The following is a 23,551-nucleotide window of genomic DNA, read 5'->3' on the forward strand; positions in this document are numbered from 1 at the left end:
CACAGATGAAAAACAAGACAGAATAGAAAATGGTTTATAATACATACACAGTAGGCTGTAAAAGATATCTTGTATAAAAATAAACGTATAGTATCTTTGCATACTACATTAGAGTTCTTAGTGGAAACTGGCTCACTGGCAAACTTTTTACACTACTGCAAATGAATCCAAATCAATGTATTAAACACAATAAATAAAAAGTTTAAAGTCTGAAGACGACTGGTATAATTACATCCTTGCATAACCTTTGATGCCGATGTGTTGTGTCACAAGGTACAACATTCAAAAGAAATTTGAAATATCCATCTTTCTTTGCCCATTTAAAAATTCTTGACACCGTTAAACACAATTCCATTTTGCAGATCAAACAGCCTCTGATTCATAAGAGTTTTTGCAATGATGTGTGGAAGTGTTAAGCTTGAGCGCATGTGTATGTACAAATGATTATCTCCCTTTAAAAGTTTCAGAGTTGGAGTTGCCTTTTAATCCACCATGTTGCAAAATAAAGATGAGCAGAGCTGCAACAATTATTCAATTCATTGATTAGTCAACTGACGGAAAATGAAGAAATTTGTCAAGCAAAAATGCCAAACATTTGATGGTTCCGGGTTCTCAAATGTGTGGATTTGCCGCAAAAAAACACTTGTACCATAAAAGTCTGCTCCAACAATTTCAAACAGTTGGACAAAAGCCTCAAAACGAATACATGCAAGTATCAGGATTTTGGATTATTGATTGGACAAAAAGAAATGTAAAGATGGACATTTCTTTTAACTGTTTTCTGTGTTGATTTTTTATAGACTCAACGATTAATCAAGAAAACAACTGGCAATTAACAGATTACAATAGAGAATAACTGTTAGTGGCATGCCTAAAGACAGGCATCTCCACAGATTGTATTTCTTAAATGTTCATTTTGGTGCCAGAGCCACAGCTTTGGCTAGCTGCCACATGGCTTGATATATCAAAAGTAAACTCAAATTAAACCTGTTCTTCTTTTTAAACTAAAATGTTTGTGTAACTGAATTGTACCGTGGTTTGAAACTAAACATGTTAGACTATGTAACCTTCAGACTAAACACACAGTAGTAAACACGGCAAAAACACAGTAGCGATGTTGGCAAAGAGTACTTAAATTATTTGAAATAAGCATCTACAGTATATTCAAAGGCTACGTCTAGACCGTGTTTTTTTGCTCAGTCAGTTGTGAGGACACAAAGGTACACAAACGTCCAAACTGCTGAGGGTCTGCTGTCTCTTACTGACATTACATTTATTCTGCAAATGTACTCTCCAGGTAAAGCCCATAGAAACAGTGACTGAAGCTTTCTTTCCACATCTTTCTAACTTTCCATCTGCTTCTGTCTTTCCCCCAGAATACAGTGTGAATGTGAAGTGAACAAAGAAACAAGACAATAATCTTGAAATATTTGCTTTTAATCTCCGAAATTATATACACTGTTTTCACACTGTATTCAAGATATCCTGTCAATATACATTTCATGATTATAAAAAAGCTAAGTACAATTGTTTTTTTGATGTTGTTTTCTGAACACCTCTGTATGAAAGTAGTGCTGGGGCTCAAAGAGTTGGCAAGATAGGTTCCAAAACCCTTTTGCCTTCATGAAATAGGCACAGATTTAAGCAGGCAACACACTGTTAATGATAAACAGACGTTTAAGACATGATGTACAAAATTCACAGTGTGGGTACGTCACCCAACTCATTTGAGACACAGATAAGGCATCGAATGAAATAATGGATTTGCATTAACTTGGACAATTAAGTCACTAAAAAAACAGACTGACTGATGCAAAGTTTACAGCTCGCTGTAATGCTGCCTTTCGTTTTAGCCATCAAATGTTTTCACAGCCCACGTTTCAGTCACGCTGTGCCTTAAGCCAAGGCTGGAGGAGATGTCTCTAACTAATATTCCATACAAATGTCACAACAGGCAGAGAGAAAGCCACCTATTTTGCCTTGGAAAATGGAATGCACAATGTTTTGGGGCTCTGTCCAATTTCTGACAAAGGTCACTAGAGCTTTATAATATTCCATGACAAGATTATCGGCTTTCATGATTTAAAATAATAACAATCCTGAGAGTGATTCATCCAAATTAATATGCACTTAATAGAGAAAAACAAATCAAAGCTAATTTGCGCTACACAGGGGAAGTGAGTATAAGTGATACAGCACCTCAAAACCTGTGAAATAGATGCTCAGTTAGCAATAGTATTATCTGGTATTATCTGGAAGCCAGTGTTGAAACAAACAGTCCTGGAGGTTTGCATGTGTAGAAAAAGGCTAACGGTGATGATCTGAGGCTGTTGTGAATGTAGGTGATGGGTGGACAGAGTGTATTTAGGTTACATTGGTAGTTTTCTACTTCTTGATGGCGGCCACTGCTTTCTTGGCAGCGTCATCCAGGTTGTCTGCCGCTGTGATGGGCAGGCCGCTTTCGCTCAGGATCCTCTTGGCCTCATGGACGTTGGTCCCTAGCAGACACAGGAAAACACTTTTACAAGAGGCGAGACAAATAAGATGACAAAAAATAGCTTAACAAGGTTAAAAACCACACTGTGTGAAAGACGAAGAGCTCCTTTGGAGGAATCAATGCACATGATGACAGACGGATTGGAGTTATGGGTGAACGGTGGCAAATTCAACTGCTGATCCGAAAGCTGCTTTGTCTGTGATCAATGTCAGTGAGGCAAAAGGGCAATTTGCGTGTTCCCCTGGCTGCAGTGAGGTCAGGGGTATAGCAGGTGCTGGGTGATGTGGTGGCGACCATGCCCCGGTAGACCCGCAACTAACCAGAGAACGAGAGAGAGAGCGCGCTCCGATGAAACTCTCCACAGCCCCCGAGGCTCACTGAACTGGCTGGCTCCCAGCGCTGCACATTGCGCAGCCAAACACAAGCCTGACAAGCCTGTCACAACACAGGGCAGGGGGCGCAGCACTGGCCGGAAGGACACAGAGAAGGAGAGGACGATGGTGGGGAGAGGGAGTGAACGAGAGGGAGAGAGGGTAACAGAGCAAAAGGTCAAGTGAAGCAGAATCGCCCACGCTGCTCAAACAACAAAAGCCAGCTGTTTATGTGGCATTTACTGATTTCACACATGAAGACATGATGGCAGAAGAAAAGGCCGTTTACAGAATCTATTTGATGTGGTCTCAACAATTCTCTGCTCTCTCTGGTCTGGTATAGATTTAAAAACATATATTCCTAATTACTTTTTAATCTTTATTCCAGTTAGTCATCATCATTATTTTATTTTACTTCTTTTTCATTTATTTCTTACCTTTTCTCTACTTATCTAAAATTACTTTTCTGTCTTTATGCTGCTGCCACGCCTGAATTTCTCCATACGGGATCAATAAAGGTTCATCTTAGTTCAAACAGTCAGGTCATCATATCCCACTGAAAAAGTAACACTGAATTGTGTAATCTGATTACTTTGTGCTAAATATATCAACTTAAATACTTGTGTTTGAGGAATCAATCAAATAAGCACCATTTTGGCCAAACCATAATCTAGTTAGCTCCTCATTTACATATTGGAGACATTCTATTTTTTACATGCATTACTACAACAATTAATTGATCAAGTTTTTTTTACTCTTCTATGACAGTAAAGCAAATATGTATAGTTTTTGGACTGTTGGTTGGATAAGCACAAGTCTTTTGAAAAAGTCACCACGGGTTCTGGGAACTTGATGATGTGATGGTCATTTGACATTTTATTGACCAAACCATTAACTGAAAAAATGATGTGTAGATGAATCGATAATGAAAATAATCATTAGTTGCAGGGTGCAGCTGTTTGTGTGTGTGCATGCTCAGACGCTTACAGGTTGACCTTAGCTCTGCTGGCTGCTGTGTAATTAAGACTGCATGGTATGTGAAATTCTCCGGAGGCCCGGCCACCCTAATCAATAGACCTTTCATGAGGAATTCTATTACCAGCGCCACTTAACGCCTAATATTTCATCTCTTTTGTCCAGCCAGATAATAAGTCATTCCAAACACATTTCTGCAGGCCCACACTCCAAACAATCAATTCGGTGATGTAATTAATTAGAATAAGAGCAGGAAGAGACCTTGCTCTGGCACATAAACAGGGGATTGGGTGTCCCAAGTCATTTTCAAATAGCATAGAATAGCCTCTGTCCACAGATAAATCTATAGTCTCATTTGGCGGTGACGTCACTCAAAGTGAAGAGAGGAGGGAAATATACTGCATGCTTTCCATTCAATATGCTGATTTCATTGGGATCCATATTATCATACTGACAGGCTTATCTGATCATTAAAACAAAGGCACAACAAACCTGAAACAACAGGACATACAACTGTGGGAGAAGCAGCCTTTTATGCCCACAGCAAATACATAATGCAAGAGATATTCTGTAAAGACAAATATGCCTATGGAAAGTGTATACAGTAAACAACACACAGCAAAGTAAACAGCACGTGCATTTTTGCTCCTTTTCCTCCCATTAATATTCATGTGAAGCAATAATGTGTGTGCGGCATTATTTATATAATACCTGTGTTATCCATGTGATGTGTGTGTGTGTGTGTGGGGGGGGGATCACACTTCTGTGGCAGTGAAAAAGGAAAGACCATGTATTTCCGTGGGTCTTTTTCTGCATATGTGTGTGTGAGAGACAGAGAGAGAGAGCTGGCTGCAGTTCCACTCTGAGCAGTAGGGAGCACTGATAGCTCACAGCAGCAGAGGCAAGTACAGAGCCCAGATGGATACAGCATCACTAGGTGTGTGCGAATGTGTGTGTGAGTGTGGGGAGTATGCCAAGTGTATGAATGTGTGTGTTCACCTGCAGCCACTAGGTGCTGCCAGAGACCTACTCACAGCCTGGACCCAGAGACATGCAGTGCACAGGATAATGCATGCACACATGTGGGGCATTCACACCAAGACATACTTTAATTTAAAAATGAAATTCATGCAATTAACTGAATGGCCTTAACTAGGTGCAAAATGAAAGATTTTTATTGTCACGTAGTAGAAAATGATCACACTGTACACTATCTCCAGGGCGTGATGGGGTTATTCATCAGTACCAATGACTGTTAATTACTAGAGCAAGTGAGATTTCAGGCTAACTTGTGTGTTCGTAACTTTGTTTTCTAATAAGCATCAATTTAAATTCCATCCCAATCCACACCACCTTCCACAACTCTGAGTGCTGTCCAAACTGCTCAACTCTAGATCAGCTGACAAGCCTGAACAACACAGCTCAGCTACGAGTCTTTAAACGTGCTGTTCAAGCCAAAAAAACAAAAAACACCAGGCAGTGCTAAGTATTTTGCCATGTGATATACTGCCACTTCACAACACATTTCTGTTGGATCTCCGCTCTAATTAGCAAGCTTCCTTGTGACTATTGTGAAAATGTCACTGTAATGTGTGAGTCAATTACAGGCCACCATATTTCAACAAGATAATAGGGCTTGGTGCTGTGCCAAAGACTTGCACCAGAGGAGTTCTGTGCATGCTGCAGCTCCTAGATGTGTGCCTAATTCTGTCCAAACAAGCTGAGTTCAGTGACGCTAAGATCTGATAAGAGAAGACTATGCCATAGTCTCGGTGTCTATAATCCCAGAATGAATAGCTGACTACATAAGACTACACACCCTTGCTCAATTAAGCACACTGAGAGGTTTTGTTCCTACAGCCTTATTTGGTCTAGTATGACTAGTAGCTAATGGTGGCTAATGTTAGTAAACTTTAGCTATTGCTGTCTCAATTCGCACTCCATACTTATACTTGCTATTTTGAGTGCATAAGTGCATTCACAAAAAAAGTATGGAAGGCGGGACACTTCTTATTCTCATTGGTCGACATCTTGACTACGTGGCGGAAGGGGAGGGACCACCAACTTATTTTCAAACTTTCAGTGGTTGCGCTTGCACACACAAGCAAGTAAAAGTATGTTCATTTTTATACATTTTCAATACAATTTACAAGTGAGCAAACAAGCTGGCTCATATTTTGGTGGGTGACGATCGCAGTCAAATGTTGGTGATAACCATATGTCGTTTCTCATTAAAAAGAAGAAGAAGAAGTGGTCAAATGTTGCGATCGTCATTTCTGGTAAGTGTGCATCGTGTTTGATTTGAGACAACACAACCCTGTCGAAATTCACATACTATGCAAGTGTATACAGTGTCGTAACGGTATTCAAATACATACAATACATACAACACAAATACAATAAAATTCATTGACTCCACCAGATATTTGGCATGCTTGATATCTGGCAGACGTCAGCGATGTGTCAGAAATGTGTCGGGGAGCTGTTTTAATGCGTCGTTGAGTAGTTCACACATAACGACTGGCGACCAGAGGCCCCACAATACGATATTATCACGATATTTATGTTGCGATTCGATTTTAAATATATTGAGATATATTGCAATTTATTACCTTTTTCCAACTTCCACTTAGGTCCCTAAAGTCAAACTTTGTCAACATCTGTTTATCTAAAAAGATACATTTCTCTGTTTGTTCATATCACTTTTTCAGTCCTCTATATGGTCCTGTTAAGTTTTGTAGTGGACTAAAAAAGCAATAGATTTTATTATTCTAGTACCAAAAAGTTAAAACTCCCATCTGCAATTTATATACTAAAATATCGATACTTGGCATCAGTGTATCGATACAGTATTGCCATGGCAAATATCACGATACTATGCTGTATCAATTTTTTCTCCCACCCCTATGATTTACCCCTGATCACTGCCTGACGGTCGCCGAGCGGCAAATCGGGCTAAAAATCGTGTAGTGTGAACTAGGCTTTTACTGCAGACATTTTGACTCGTCATAGCAGGAAAAGAACAGGTGTTACTAATAACATTAATGATGGCTCTGCTCTATTCAGCTGTCCCAGTAAGCTATGACAGTGCGACAGTAAGCCAGCATGCACAAGAATCAGTCGTATTATTTATACCTATACTTTTCCTACTGTGATTGTAACATAAGGCCTATTTAGACATGGTCAAGATGATCTGCTCAAGCTCAAACCGAACATCAGAAAGAGGATGAAAGGTGATTTAAGTGATTTTGAACGTGGCATGGTTGTTTATGCCAGACCGGCCAGTTTCAGTATTTCAGAAACGGTTGCTCTATTTCTAGGGTTTACAGAGTATGGTTTGAAAAATATCCAGTTTTTGGCAGTTCTTGGGGTGAAAATGCTTTGTTGTTGGCTGAGGTCAGAGGAGAATGGCCAGACTCGTTCGAGCTGATAGAAAGGCAACAGCAACTCAAATAACCACTCTCTGAGGTATGCAGAAGAGCATCTCTGAATGCACAGCATGTCGAACCTTGAAGCAGATGGGCTACAGCAGACCACATCAGGTACCACTCCTGTCAACTAAGAAGATGAAAATGAAGCAACTTTTGAACAGAAACCCTGAAATAAACCCGGAAAGAATATCCGCCAATATGTTGCATTCACTCATTCATACTGAACAAAGGTTTGTGGCAAAATCCCGCAACCATGTGCACTTTCACATAGTGACCCGGCTTTCGGGAACTAACGGAGTAGAAAAAGACTGTTATGTGTAATACAGCAGCGACATGCAGGCTGTGGCTTTTCACACAGACATCATCCCTGCTCTGTTACTACCAACGTTCTCGTCTCAGAGGCGGAACAAATCTGACTCCCCTAACCGGCACTGTACCTTCCATACAGTGCAGCAAGCTGGCATATTGGCACAATACTCCCGGGAAATAAGGCAGTGTAAAAGTGGGTGGCTACAGTTGACACAGGCTCACCAAAATTGGACAATAGAAGATTGAAAAAATGTTGCCCGGGTCTGACAAGTCACAATTTCTGCTGCATCATATAGATGTAGGATCCACATTTGGCAAAAACAACATCAAAGCATGGATCCATGCTGCCTTGTATCAACAGTGCAGGCTGCTGGTGGTGAAATGGTGTGGGGGATATTTTCTTGGCATGTGGTGGTGGAACGGGGATGTTCAGCCGTCAAATCTGCAGAAGCTGTGTCAAGCTATCATGTCAATATGGACCAAAATCTTTGAGGGATTTTTCCAGCACCTTGTATATGTATATACTGTACGTATACCTCCCCCAAACGGTCCATAATATCACTCAATATTAAAGAGACAAAGACATTATACCTTTTAACAGAATTTATGTCACATTTATATCAAATACCAGTGGGTTGGTGGCATGCTATCTCAGTTACCTTGAATAACTGGTGTAAAAACATCTTCTTTCATCACTGAATGTCATCAGACTTGTTCTGACTTGAATTGTTAATCCTCATAATAATCAGTACCAAACAGTGAGAATTTTTCCCTTCACAGCCAATAAACTGAAAAGTCCTGCTCCTCCCTCCTTCATCCTGCGTGTCAAACATCAAATGCTTCTCATTTGAACGCAGCGTGAGATACCCCTGAACGGTGCAGAAGCTTTTCCTTTGATGTGCTAGCCAGTCATTAATCAAAGTTTTCATGTTTCTTATGTTGTCTAGACTCCTGTTTAAGAGAGACACCCACTATAGTTAAGTATAATAGACTTAAAGAGCATCTCTGACATTGACAGTTTTCATTTTGTCATTTGTCCATGTTGATTCTGATAAAGACCCTCATTGTATTAACAAATAACATCACTGTATTCAGTTTTTGTGTATCTGAATCAAATGTCAGCATTCATTCTCATGACATATTCGGTTCTTGTCAGGTGCTTTTTAGAAGCAAAGAGTAACATACAGTTCAGTTAATGGTGAATTTGTCAGCATGTAAAAAGGACTGATGTATTTCAGTACATGACAATCAGCTGCACCTTACTTAACAACCAGTTGCCTACAGATGACAAGAAACCGTAGTGTGTTATACAGTCAGAAATCTATCTGAGTCCATATCAGGCCAATATCAGATACAACATTTCACTTTTCATGAGCCAACCAATCACAGCCTGCATATAGCAGGATATAAAAAAAAAAGGCTGATATGCTATAATGTTGAACTCAGTGTTATGCACGAATGGTTCATTCATTATTAACAAGATTGTAATTAGCATCAACAAATTAGAATATATATTTAATATAAGATATAATAAAAATAAAATCATCCTTAACCCTCAAGTTAAATAATTATCTACAAAAAATGGACACCCTAAGGACAACCGGCCTTGCTCCTAAAATGATGATCCCTGTTTACAACTAAACATTGTGTGTGTGTGTGTGTGTGTGTGTGTGTGTGTGTGTGTGTACATGCATATCTGTTAGCAGCAGATAGCTATTATTATTTAGCTATAATGACACTGTCAGGACTGAAAGGGCCATCTCAACTTTACTATAGGACCTTGCATCTCTTTTTAATTAAATGGGAGAGTAAATGGCCAGATCTCCTTTTAAGGAGCAAACTGCCACCACTGTTTGACAGACAGTTAGGGAATGACTCATCAAATCAATAGGCCAGGGAGCAAAGTTAAGCGAATGCAGTCACCTTTTCCCCGAGACCCTGAGGGCTATTTAAGGGCAATTTTTCCCATAGTGGTAGACAGCATCCTCCCGGGGCAAGTCCATGTCCACACTGTGGCCAAAGGGGGCAGTACAGTATTTCGTCAGATATCGCTTCTTATCAATACATTAAATATTTGTGTGTACACATGTGTCTGTATGTCTATTCTGAAGATATAGCATGAATTAGCAATGTATGAATGTAAGTGTTAATACTGTAGCCAACGGGCTGTGTTGTAGTTATGACTCAGCCCACAATAAACACTTTATGCAACCCTATCAGCATCTAGACCACACGGTCCTTCTTCTCCACATATGGGAATACATAACTCTCCACCAATGCAATCAACCCAGGCCTTTTAAAAAGAGCCTTCCCAATTAAAAGTGTGCCAGTTAATCCATTTTGATCCTGTTGAAGAGCGCCGGGCCGTTCTCACTGCCCTGTGGTCAGCCTAGCAAGCTGAGCTGATTGATTCTGAACCAATCTTCTCCACAAGACTGCAGCCCAGGATGTAATGACCCACAGCAAAAGCTTGGATTAGGCCCCGGCCAGGAAAACGTGGTTGGACCGACCACCAACAGTGACCTTCTGGACTCAGCCTGTTTGTGAGTCAAATTGAATAACATGGCCTAGTATGAGAAATGTGTGGTGACTAATTAAGAGTCTATTTCAACTGGCAATCCAGTCGCTTCCATGGTGACACATTTCAACAGATGTGCACTCACTCTTCAGCCACAGGGTCCATCAGCAACATGCAGACAGACTGTGGATATAAATTACACAGATACACACCTATTTTGGACCTTGAGGATTTGAAGTGGCACCATTGTTTCTGTATTAACTTTTTGTGGACGTAAATTTGTGGGATTTGTTTGCTTTGATTTGCTTCAGTATGGTTGCAGGTGCAAAGTTATTTCACTAATGTTTTTTGGTGATTATCCTGGGGGGGTGATGGCGCAATGGCTAAGACACATGCCTTTGGTGTGAGAGACCTGGATTCAATTCCCCACTGTGACCCATCCACCACTGTGTCCCTGACCAAGACACTTAACCCCTCGTTGCTCCAGAGGCGTGCGACCTCTGACATGTATAGCAATTGTAAGTCGCTTTGGATAAAAGCGTCAGCTAAATGAATAAATGTTAACGTTAATCTAGACTCTGACCTTTGCTAAATTTATCTATCTAGGCGTGTATGGCTTAATAGGCCTTATTTGACTGAGAAGACATCCTTTAGTTGTTAATCTGACAACCAATCTGTTCCTCTGTTCAGCTCTCAACAGTCCATACTGCACTGATGTGCCTTTGTGCACAGTTGGGTTCTAGAAAATGCTTACATGCCCTGACCTACAAACCATATTAGCAGAGTGTGTGAGGACATACAGTATGAAGTGTTGAGGGCTAACACACACACACACACACACACACCACCCCTGCTCTCTGCTCCAGGCACACCACTCAGCAGGATCTTGACAATTAAGCTAACCACCAACTGGCCCCATGCCTCCAGGAGTCACTGCTGCCATCCCACACATGAACACACACGTACACAATTGAACGGGTTTCATTAGCATATACAGGTGAAAGGTGAGCCAATCAGTGCAGTCTTTACTGGTATTCTAGCTGGTGCTAATGACGGGTGTGGCAAAATGTGACACGTATGAGAAATTGCACTGCTGTTCTTACTAGGACACTGGGCCACAATGAAGATGGATAGGCTCCAGAGAGCAGCAACACAATGGCTCCAAAGATTAAAACAATGTGTGAAAGAGGTGCTTTAAATCCTGCTACACTTTTAACACTGAAAATATATAATATTGCCACTTTATAACATTTTAAATTAGATATAAATAGCTACATTTTCTGTCATTATTAGCCTGTATTTGTATGCTTTATTCCATGGAAGTTGAAGCTAGAGGCCATATGGGTTGTGGCCATGGGGCTAATGGTCACAGTCATAACAGTGGTTGGGAAAAGTATTTGAAGACACTGTGATTAAAAACAGTTTTTTAAAATTCAGTTTGCATGATGTCTAAGCTCCCATTAGAGATGCTGGTTACCTCAGCCCCTAGATGTCAAGGAAAAGCTCATCAAAATGGATGACAAGTGCTAGAGGTGTGAACTGGTTTTAAATTGTAGTATTATGGCCAGTGTCATTAACCAGTATCGTGAAATCCTCATTAAAGGCGAGAGCTTTCAATTCACGCTAGACGGAGATCAATGGTCCAGGTTTCTGACGGGAATGACCCACATTGTGTATTGTCTGGGTATTGTATTGAGTGTCAGTGGGGACCAGCTTGCTAAGAGGGTTTTTATGTGTGTGTGTGTGTGTGTACATTCCTACCCTCAAGCCTGACCACCAGCGGCACCTTCAGCTCCAGCTCTCGACAGGCCTTGGTGATGCCGTTGGCAATGATGGCACAGTTAACGATCCCACCAAAGATGTTGACCAGGATGGCCTCAACCTGTGAAAGAAGAGAATGAATAAATGATTAAATCCAGTGATGGAGACACACCTGAGAACAAAAAAGAAAACTAAATAACATGATGGTTACACATTTTAATCTTTACCATCTGTGCGACATGCACTGAACTGTGAGAGCACTTCATTAGCACAGAGCCCTGAAAAGCATATGGAAAGTGGTATAGTGCAAAAGCATTCTTCATGATGGGTGGAGTCTGTCCAAAATGAAGCCAGTCAACCATTTACAAATCCCTTTACATAGTGACATATATGTCGAGTACAGCTGGAAGCACGCTTTACCTCATCAGCGCAAAAAGAATTGTTCAGATTTTTAGTTTGAAATCTCACTACTGAGGAAAACATTTAGTAGAACGGCCTCACCACCAACTTTGTGTACAGCAGGTCGGCACCCAGAGGCCATACAACACTGTCACACTTTCAGGCAGAATAAAGCGGTGTATGGTTGAAGATAAGAGGGTGGCAGCAGGTGAAAGAGGCAACATTAACAAAAAATAAATAAATAATAAGGCAATATATCAATGGGAAGAGGTGACATGAAAAACAATAGAAGCTAGTTTTCACACCTTCTAATGTGGATGAGCCATGCACCATATTTACAATAGCCTTTAAAATGGAATTATCTACCATGTGTGGTTAAGAATACAGGCTAGTAAAAGAATGATACAGAAATAAGTACACACACAGTGCTATTGACTTTGTAATTCAAATGGAATAGTTATCATTTGCAAATGTTAAGATGTCTGTTGCTTTCACGATCCCACATTTCCCTAACAGCTATCAGGAACAACCCTTTGAGTTTTGAGCACGCTAAGTTGTGCTAAACAATCTCACTGTCAGTATTATGTTAACTCCAGTTTGTTCAGCTCTGTCTTGCAGTTTCACAGATCTTCAACTTTCTTACAAAATGAGCATGAAACTGATATCCCTAAGAAGTGAACCAAGGCAGCTAGTGTGTGTGAGTGTGTGTGTGAGATTACACTAACAATCTATCTAGCACTTGGTAATTACCCTGGCTAGCTCTGTGGAAAAGTAGACTGAGAGCACACAGGATTAATCCTCCATGTTTGTTTATAATCACTGCTAATCTGTTAGCACCGATTTGGATGAGCAGCTTGTGGGTGTGTGCGTGCGTGTGTTCGCGTCTGTTGTGAATGTGTATGTTTTCAGTGTGGTAATGATGTTTACAGGGAGAGAAGATCAAGGACTTGGATAGCTATCAGAGCGACAGCCACGGCATTGTCCTCTATGTGCTATCCAAATGAGCATCTCCTTATAAACAGCAGAGAATGACACAAGACCAGGAGAGAGCTCCAAAACAAACACAGATGTAGGCAGCAGCATTAAGACTTAGACGCAATGCAAAGGAATTGAGCTAGCTGTTAGGTCAACACACAGAGAACTGTTTCATGCTGATTAAGTATGTCACACAGGGATGTGACCAGGAATGCAAAAAACAAGGGGAAAAAGGCAGGCAAACATTAGCCCCAAACTGCGAGTGATCACAACGCAGATGTTAAAATGAAAAACAAAATCAGGACCTCCATATTGCATTTGTAATAATAAAATAAATGTATTATTATTATTATTATTATGATTATACTACATGACAAGGTGCTCTAATATCTTAAAATAACGGATTAGGTGGAAGTAAAGAATGACACAACGTCACTTTTTCTATGGCAGGAAACATCAGATTGCTGTTTTTCACTTACACAATGGCCACTTACCATTTAGAAAAAAGGTAGAGTAGGATGTTTTCAAATTGTTATCCATTTTGGAAGCTTTTATTTTAATCAATTTAAACTTGGTTAGAGTAATTACATTAGTCCGTTAATGTCACTGTGGTTACTTGCACTTAAATATATGCTCTGTGCTCACTGAAAACACTCAAAAAATGATGCTTGAAATGCAATTGCAATTTTCCAATTTGGAAAACGCAATCTTTTTGTGTGTCAGTGCGTATCATATTTAAGCCCTGTTAAGAGGTCGCTCCAGTGATTCAGCACTGCACTTCCATTAAGTACGCATTAATGTTTTTTAATTAAGTAAATATTATTTACCTAATGTTTCATTTTATCAAGTAAATAAGAGGCAGATTAACAAAATAATGTTCAAACTGAAAGCAGTAGAGGGCGAGATATCCTTTCTTTTAGTCCCTAGTATGCATCAAGCTCAAAAAACGACCTCACTGGACCCTACATTTCCCACAATGCAACATAATAGTATCTTTCCTTAGGCCCTACCTGCCTTTGTAACTTGTAACAAGTTCGTAACGTGGGCTTTCTCTTAAAAATCTGAAGTCACGAGTCAAGTCTGAGAAAACCCTGATGACATCAACAGGGTAATCGTCTTAGACCTTAGAAATCTTTAGAAAGAGTCACATTCATACACTAGTTAAATGTCTGACAGTGGTATAGTCTACTCAGTGACCGGCGTGAATGTAAATGTATAAAGAGCCGCAGACGCTGAAAAGACGAGAGTTCAGCAGTGAGAGAAAGGCAGACGAAAAGAAAGAGGTGTGAAATGATTCTCGCTTCTTGATTCTCAAACCTCAGCCGTGTATAGAACAGTTCTTCTGACAGCATGTTAGGTGTGATCTGCAGTTCACAGAGTAAGTGTGTGTGTGCACGTGCTTGCGCTTGCGTGCATGTCTATATTCACTGCTGCCTTAGGGCACATGTGAGTGTGTGTTTCCCCACTGTCCTATGCAGGTGTGGCCCACAGCAGGGGCACAAGGTCAACTTTGCCACTGCCACACAAAAAATATACAAAACATACAAAAAAAAAAAGAGGAGAGATGCATATCTGGACCAAATCCCTAGGCTTGAGACTGTGTACGTACTGTAAATATTTTAGCCTGACCACCAGTGATCTGCAATAGATATAAATAGCTTTAAACCATTGCACGTATACAAAGTTTTAAACAAAGATGCTGTGATGAAACATACTTAGATAAAATGACTGGAGGTATAGAGCTGTATTACAGGCACATGCACCGTATTTAGTGACAGTGGTGTTAGACTGCTCTTCATGTTGGATAGTAGACATTGAGCCACAGCAATATAGGACGCCGCTTTATGATATCAATGCATTTACATGAAGGTTACTATAGAACATAGGGTTTTGAGTGGGCAAGACTTCCCATACCGTATTGCAGGCTTGACTCAGGATCTCTCTCTCACACACACAGGGGTTTACACACAGCAATATCTGGCCCCCACTGGGGGGCAGCAGAGATTTAGATGCCTTTGATGCCTCACTAGAGAAGGCTCTATTTTTGCCCTATCTGCAGCCCATTTTTCAACTCCGTCTCTTTTGGGAAGAACCATATTTCTTCCATTCATGCATCCTCCTATTGACACACATGTATATTAATGATACATAAGATATGATTTATGTCGCTTGGTACAGAAGTAAATGCAGTTTATAGAAATATGGATGGGGCGAGGTCTGATTTTAACTTTGCTGTAAGTTTTATTTTGTCTTATAATTTCTTTGGTTTGGTTCACAAGGAACTGTACAGCCTAAGGAGCACCATTTTCCCTGTACAAATCGACAACCAAAAATAAGCAGACATTTGTAAGGATGTAAAGGTTCTACCACTGCCTATTCCAAGTAACAATCAAAGATCCAGAGTTACAACACCACCTCACTGAAGTGAGATAATGGGATACTGTGTGCCCAGAGGGAACACAGACTTAAATTGAAAATGTGCAGAACCATTGGAGGTAAAAGAGCAGGAAAGGCCAAACTGTGAGCCATCTTATTCATCTTTCTAATCATGTTCTCTCCTGGGACAGCTCATTCAGTTCTAAACGCAATATATACTTTGGTCAACCATACTGGCCCTTTTGTGGTAGACAGAGCTATGCACATCAGTTTTAAAGCATACTGCTTCATCTTTAGCAAGGTAATGGTCTGTCCTGTATGGGGTTAAAATGTCAACAATGATGAACTGGGCTAAAGAATGGGAGCCAAATTTAGGGTCAGTCTCCTTGGTTCTGCAATCAAAAGTCTAACACTGCTGTGCTCCATTCAGCTAACAGCATCTGAGACATCCAGCCTTAAGGTATGAAATAGCCCTGCACACTCCAATCTGTCTGCATCGCACTCTGTAGCACTTTATCTCTTGTCACAGAACCAAATACAGCCTCTTTCCTTAAAGGCATTCATTTCAGGTGAGCTAACTTGGCAGCGGGGTGGATTTCTTTCATCAGAGCTCAGCATAAAGGCATCAGGTGTAATGTGCCAGCTCACTCTTTTCAGGGGATCTTTGTGTGTTTTTTCAGGCAGTGTTACGACAGGAGCCGGTGCCTTTTACCTGGGTGCTGGTGAAATTATTCAAATTTTACGAAATTGGATCATTGCTGCAGGCATTGCGATACCCTGCCAAGGCTTTTTTTGCATCAAAGTCAAAAAAAGGGCCTTCACAGGAGAAACAAGCTTTTCTGCCTGCTATTATACGCCTCACTAACTGCATTTAGGGCAAGTACGAAATGTAGCTCAGACAATTTGACATGCACTTGTGGCTCTGCATTGTATTCCTCCTGTCTGTGTGTTTTCATAAAATGTGTCTTGAATGCATGTTTGACAAAAATACGTATGTTGTGATTATGAACACAGGCATTTCTAATTATAGAAAATTTCTGAATTTATACATTGATGGTCATCTGTATGGACTGAAATATAAAGACACCACTTAGAAGCAACATCCCATGTTGAGAAAGTTTTCATATTCCTTTCACAGACTGCTAAAAACTTGCAAACAAACATGATGTACTTTTCTCCTCCAAGTTTCAACCCAGGGGGGAATGAAGGCATTGTATCCCTTCTCATTCTGCAAGGCTCCTTGTCAAGTTGTGCGTACGTTGCTGAATTATCACTCAAATACACATTTTCATGCCCACACCCCTGTTAAGCGCCGCTAATCTCTCTGCAGGAAAGAAAGAAAAGGGAAAGCATGTTGTTTCCTTTGTTACCAGCAAGCAGATATAGGAGTAGAAAAAGGCAAGGCTGGAGATGGGTGTGTGTCTCTCTGTGGCCTATTAAGGACTATTGTTCTGTCTTATCTACTGGAGACAGCCTGCACTGTCACCGCCTGCTCTGGCAGGCCTTGTTTATTTGTTTTCGATCTGCTGGGGGCCCCAGGTTAACATGCACGGCTTCCAAATCAAAGCAGGCCTGCTGGCTCTAATCACACATCTTGGAATGACGGGACGGCTGTTGGTTAGAAACTATTATTTTGTTTCTGTCCACATTTGAAGTAAGATCACAGTCAATTTGTTGTTGTAGCATTTCTTAACATATGTTTTGTTTGGACTTGATGTCACAGCTTCTACCTGTCATGTTGCATCCGAACCAGCAATTATTGAGCTCAGCTAGCCGCCATTTACTTGAGGTGATGGGGCAGCCAAAAGGGACATGAGAACTACATACATCTGGACCAATGATTAATATACTGATTACACATAGGTATACAGATACAACATTTCCCCCCCCACGCAAAGCAAAAATTGTGGTGCTATCAAATTATCACTGCAGAACATTGTTGATACATGTTTGTAGGCCTATATAGATGACAAAAAATAAAAACAAAGCCTACATAGTCAACAGAGATAATAAATATACTGCCTTCTAACAAAAAATTAAATGATGGTCAACACTGTCACAACACAGAATTCCAACTTTAGACTCAGCAAACTGTTCCTGAGAATCATTTCATTCCTTGAAATTGCTCACACTGTATAATTGTGCTTCATGTCACAGCAGAATAAGGCAGTGTGGGTGAGCATCAAATGTGTGAGACAAGCCATGTAATAAAGATGTTCATATGGCAATCGTTTATGCAACGTTTACTACTTTTGGAGCATCAATTCTATCAAACTGAGGAGGTATTTTGCCTGTGCAAATCTATTCTTAGAGAGGATCAGAACAAGAAAAAGAGAATGACACAAAGACAGGCTGAGGGGAAAGAGGGTCTTGAAGTCAGAGAGTGAGGCGAAGTGAAACAGATGGAGGAAGAGAGATGGAGAAGAAAAGAAACGGAGAGAGAGGTGATGGGAAGCGGTGCGGTGCCTGGCTTCCATTGAAGGCTAGGATTGGCCCTGGCAAGGAAGGATAAGAGGGAAATAATTATCCGGCCTGCTGAAGCATGACAGCCCCTTCTTGGGACTGCGGAGAGAAAGACTGAGCATTATGTCAAAGATTGGCCATGTCATCGGCGAAGACACCTCTTGACAGACAGTGGCATCTGAAGTTTCACTTGACGGAAAAACCCAATGCAACAGGCAGCTAGATATCTGCCTGATCAATGCCTGGTGTCATCTGGAGGACGTCAAGATGTAATCACTAAACCCAGTCTACCATCTACATTACCTTAAGGTAGTCCCTGTTCACGTGTACCATGGACACTTCCAAGCCTTTGGACTGATCATGTTATGAATAGAACTGAAATATGTAACCCAGCTCAAAGTACAGCTCTTTATATATCCACAGAATATCCAAATAATAAACTGCACTTGCTGTGGGCAAGTTATCCCAATTCCATTTTCAGAAAACAAATTACACTGATTGCCTCAGCGATTCTTAAAAAAACCAAAAAAAAAACCCCTAATCAGCCACAGGCACAGACTACTACTTCTGAGTCCCCCTGTCCTGCAAGGGGAGCGGTCCCATTTTACTGCCTGAACCCTACTCTGCATCGATATGTCTCACTCACTTTTATCCACATCAGTGAGTCTTCTCACATCTGCCCTGGCCAAGAGTACTTTATGAGCACTCAGCCACCTCCAGCCCCCTCTGACTTCATTTTTTTTCTCTACAGGCCAAAGAATAGTAACCAATCAAGGCAGGAACGGCTTTGCTTCCAGACAAAAGAGGTTTGTGTGAAAGTATGGGTGGGTGAGGGAAATAAGAAAAGGTGAGCTCTGGCAGAAATCATGTGACCAGAGGATGGACCCCAGAGATGGTCATTACAGTCTCATGGTTTGCCATCTCTTGTGAGCGAGCAGCGGGGTCATGGGCCTTGACAGCTGTCTCTATCCTTTGTCATAGAAATAAGGCAGTGTTTTGTACTGCTTTCAGTCAATCAGTCATTGCACATTGGGGTTATGTACAAGTCAAGTCAAGTTTATTTGTACTTGGACTCAGTGAGCTTTACAGGCTCTTCACATGTTCACATTGATAGACAAATCCAGGATGTCATGGGCAGGGTAGGGATTGGGGGGAAAAGTCATCTGTGCAGCTCGGATATATAGTGCTATGGATGGGGTCGGGTTGGGCATCTTGTTGGAGTAGAGCCCGGGTTTCTGGGGCTATGTTTGCAGATTTAGTCGCTTCCAAATTAAATCACTGACTGCAAATTAAAAATACCAAAACCCACACACAACAGTTTTTGGGCCACTAACATTTATGATATGAGTGTAATGACTGATTGTACTAAATAGGGATCAAGTCCGCTCCAGTCTGGGCCAGTTGGTGTTGACAGTTGGGAGATAAAATAATACAGCATGTGGTGTTTAATGATGATAACAATCGTACGCCTTCTGATTCAGTCATTGCCAGGCATTCCCATTAAGATAATTTTGAACATGTTTGACAGGTGTGTGCGGCACAAATAATACTAATCAAACAAAATATGTCTAAAATAAAAGTAGTGCAGTTTGTCATGACAGAGATCATTATTTTATAATTTTCATTTGATTTTTCTGTGAAAATGCAGCATAAATGACAAATGGAGGCTGTTTTTTTTTTTCATGGATCTCCATTTTTGCTTTTGCTGAGGTGAACATTTTTTGCTCCCATGAACTTGAATGAATACGTGTCCCTAGTAACTTATATTCATTAAACCACTATATTTATTGTGTTGTTCAGCTTCTTTCTGACTGTCAAATCTAACAAAACTATAAAATGTTGATGGAAATAAGTTATGCGTGAGGTGACGAGTCTTTATAGGATTCAAAAACCTTAAGGACTGTTCCCAGTTTTGTGTAGACCAGTGTGGAGCACAATGCAATACTCTGACAATGATTGCAGATGTCTTTCTTTCTGACGTCTGTGACAGAAAGCTGGTATTTTAGATATTATTACACATTTCCAGGAGATTATTTTGGCAGAAAACTGATGTGTTAAACACCCTTTTCCATCTAATTCCAAAAGTGTTCCAAGAGATTCATTTATGGAAGCTTCAAAACTCAAAATAAAGCCCTTTTCAAGTGGCCCAGCAAGATGTGCATTTTTGACTACAGGATCAGAGCCAAAACCTGACAGTCGCCTCCCTTAACCATGTAATGTCTGAGATAAACTGACTGGCTCAATATGTGTCAAGGTGGCTAGAGAGAAAGCCTCATTGATAAGTTTTGCAGCTCCTGTGTAACAAATAATCTCTAATCTCTTATTTCCATCTAACAGATGGCATCCACGCTGCTAAGTAGCAGATCCACAGGAAGAGGAACACATACATGTGGTGTGGGAGACCTGGATTCAATTCCCATTGCAACACATCTGCCAACGTGTCCCTGAGCAAGACACTTAGACCCTAGTTGCTCCAGAGGTGTGCAACCTCTGACAAAAATAGCAATTGTAAGTTGCTTTAGATAAAAGCATCAGCTGAATGAGTAAATCTAATGTAAATGTAATTGGATGCTTTTATTGTGAAGCAGATACAGGAAATGCAATGGAATTTACCACTTTAGTATAAACAACAAAAAACAGATTAACAAGTTAGATGAAGAGTTTGAGTGAACCAGCAAACCCTCAACATGTCATCAAGGTAAACAACTCCTTTTACCATTTCATCCTGTCGTATGGAAAACTCGCACTTTAAGCACATCACAGGCTCTGATTGCAGTTGCTCACTGCATGCATGGCTCAGCATGGGAAGTTTTTGGAAAAATGCCAATAGATAACGGAAGTCAACCGACTTTGACTTTGAATGGCAATCTGTGCTTCATAACATGGATCATTATCTTCCTGCATGTATTGGAGGTTTATGGTGGCAAAGAATGGATTCACCAAATCAATGTAAAACTATGCTGTTGTGGTAAAAGGAAAGGGTGCCAATATTCCTCATGCCGCAAAACCACCACTGTACACAGATACCAAGCACGATGCTTCAGTGGGTTCACGCTGTTAAACCTGCTATCAACAAACCAAGATTTGTCCAGGTGGCATTTCCACTTTTCCATCATCAGCATCATCATTATCATGTAGCTTAGTCTTAGAGATTGGATACATCACGTTCACCTGCCCTCAGATTTTTGATTGATTTACAGTTCATTTGTGGGGAGTTTTTGGTTTCTCTTACAGAGCCTATAATGATACATTCAAGTGAAAGTTGAGCAACTTATCAGACAAATCAGACCTCTATGAGCTGTAGGTGAAACTCACTCACTCATTGGTTATTGCTTGACATCACGTGATTCTGATGACACAGGAAGTGAAAGGCAGAATGAATGATATGGAGAAAAGCGCCTAGTTATCGTTCACTCATAGTGTCAGTTAACATGTGTATGAAATCTGCAATCACCCAAATTCATTATTAATTTACGGCTAAAAAATTATTGAGGTCACAATGACCATTGTGTCACCTAATCCGTGTCAAACCTACGGTGAATACGGTCATAATCTCCTCTTCTGTTCCTGAGTAATGGTGTCGAATAATGGGCAAAAAATGACATTATAAATACACAGTGAAGTTTACATTTCATTATTGGGTAAAAAGATGTTTGAAATTTTGTCTAAATTAACCACATATTAAGTTATAATCAAAAAGGTGACCTTTAAGTCAAATGTGTCACCAATTCATTGTTGGACCAACTGAGAAATATGGTCTTCAGCTGTTGAGTTGACCAACAACATGTTTTGTGTGGCCACAGTGACCTTTGACCAACAAACTCTAAATAGTTCATACTTGTGTCCAAGTAGGTGTTAGTGCCAAATTTGAAGAAAATCCATCAAGATGTTCCTGAGATATCGTTTCATGAGAATGGGATGTACTGATGTCCGAAAACTTAATGCCTCCGGAGACATAAAAACAAGCTTTCATCTTGACACAGTTTGAATTCAAGACCAACTGTTTGTTGCCTCTGGCAAAACGGAATATGTTTGTGAAGATGCGTTTGGTAATGTAGTTCATCTTGCCTCTACTGCTGCTTTACAATTTAATTTCTAGCATTTTATTATAATACTTAAAACAAATAGAGTAGTGAAAGTTATGAAAACTCCTCACGGTAATAGCTTTTACGTTAATATTGCCATACATACATACTTCACCAAGATGAAAACCATAGATTTTTCTTAGTGTGATGTGTGTGACTGTGTGTATGTGTACAGCATTTGTGTTTTAATGCACTTGTGCCTGAAAGCCTGGAAGCTGAATTTGAAGGTCAACTCTAAGAAAGAGACTTTGTTGCACCTCACGTCTCCCTCTGTCACGGAAGATGGAGGTAGGGTGTGCACGGTGTTGGCTTAGAGGTAGGGGATCACCTTGTTGTTGAAGGGTTTGAAGGGTCAGTAAAAACGTGGACAGTTCAAATCTGGCATGCATTGAGGATATAACGAATATTCTTTCTTATTTCTTTCTCTTTAGACATCTTTCACATGTACCATTTTCAACAATGATTAATTATGGTATTGCACTTGCTTCTTGCTCAGAACATGACCAAACCACCACCAATGGTAAATATATATAAAGATCATTAGCCTGTGTAGCACCCAATGCCTACAGCACTGCTCCTCCCAGCTTGCATGGGAACAGAATTTGAAAACCTCCTTAACTATTACAGACTGGGAAAATAGGCTATTAAGTCCGCTAAATGTCAGGGCTCCAGCCTGCAACCATTTAGGAGACAGTACTACTAAATATTATAACTAGGAGCACCAGAGCAACTTGCAAATATGCCATTACATTTGTTTTTTTAAATCATCATCATATATAATAACAATGAGAAACACCAGGAGAGAACAAACATTGGTGTGTGTGTGTGTGTTTATGGTCCTATACGCTCACTATGCAAGTTGCGTAGGGTCCCACTTCGTGTCAAAGCGAGTGTCAGTGTTTACAACTTTGATAAGCGGATGAAAGTGGAACTAATCTTCTGGTCACAAGAAGAAAAAAAAAAAAAAAACATCACAGGGCTCCAGAGAGTTGCATTTTAGTGGTGCCACTACATTTTGTGCTGGTGCTCCTAGTGCTATTTGGAGCCCTGAATGTCTAAGATATAGGTATAGCTAATTAAGTATAATATTTTCAACAACACATTCCTGACCATTGTTGGCATGGACATGGGAAGTGCAAATATTTTGGTCCAAGTTAGTTTCGGTTATTGTCTGCTGGACCAGAAACATGAAGCGATTTGCTCTTTTTCTGCAAACCGCCCACCACTGGGACATGGTTAGGAACTCCATCTTAATTAGCCTTTAAGGTATTATTCCATCAATTGTTCTATATGTAGTGAGCATGCTTTGAATGTGCTATTTGCTGCTCATGTCCATATTCTTCTTCAGCTAACCAGCTGGGAGAGCTGTTAGATGACGAGAAAAACGTATA

At 40.4% G+C, this 23,551-nt stretch overlaps 1 protein-coding gene across 1 annotated transcript in view; it reads right to left on the bottom strand.

The window, feature by feature from the left end:
* Nucleotides 1–1,421: 1,421 nt before the first annotated feature.
* suclg2 (succinate-CoA ligase GDP-forming subunit beta) overlaps nt 1,422–23,551 on the bottom strand; it is a 118,116-nt gene continuing 95,986 nt past the window's right edge. Inside the window, exons 10-11 of the mRNA XM_046028941.1 lie at nt 11,863–11,983; nt 1,422–2,498 (exon numbers count right to left, since the gene is read on the bottom strand). Coding sequence (XP_045884897.1) covers nt 2,386–2,498; nt 11,863–11,983 — 234 coding nt within the window. The 3' untranslated portion in view covers nt 1,422–2,385. The remainder of the gene's footprint in view (nt 2,499–11,862; nt 11,984–23,551) is intronic.

This window comes from Micropterus dolomieu, linkage group LG18, assembly GCF_021292245.1.
Source record: "Micropterus dolomieu isolate WLL.071019.BEF.003 ecotype Adirondacks linkage group LG18, ASM2129224v1, whole genome shotgun sequence".
NCBI classification, from domain to species: domain Eukaryota; kingdom Metazoa; phylum Chordata; class Actinopteri; order Centrarchiformes; family Centrarchidae; genus Micropterus; species Micropterus dolomieu.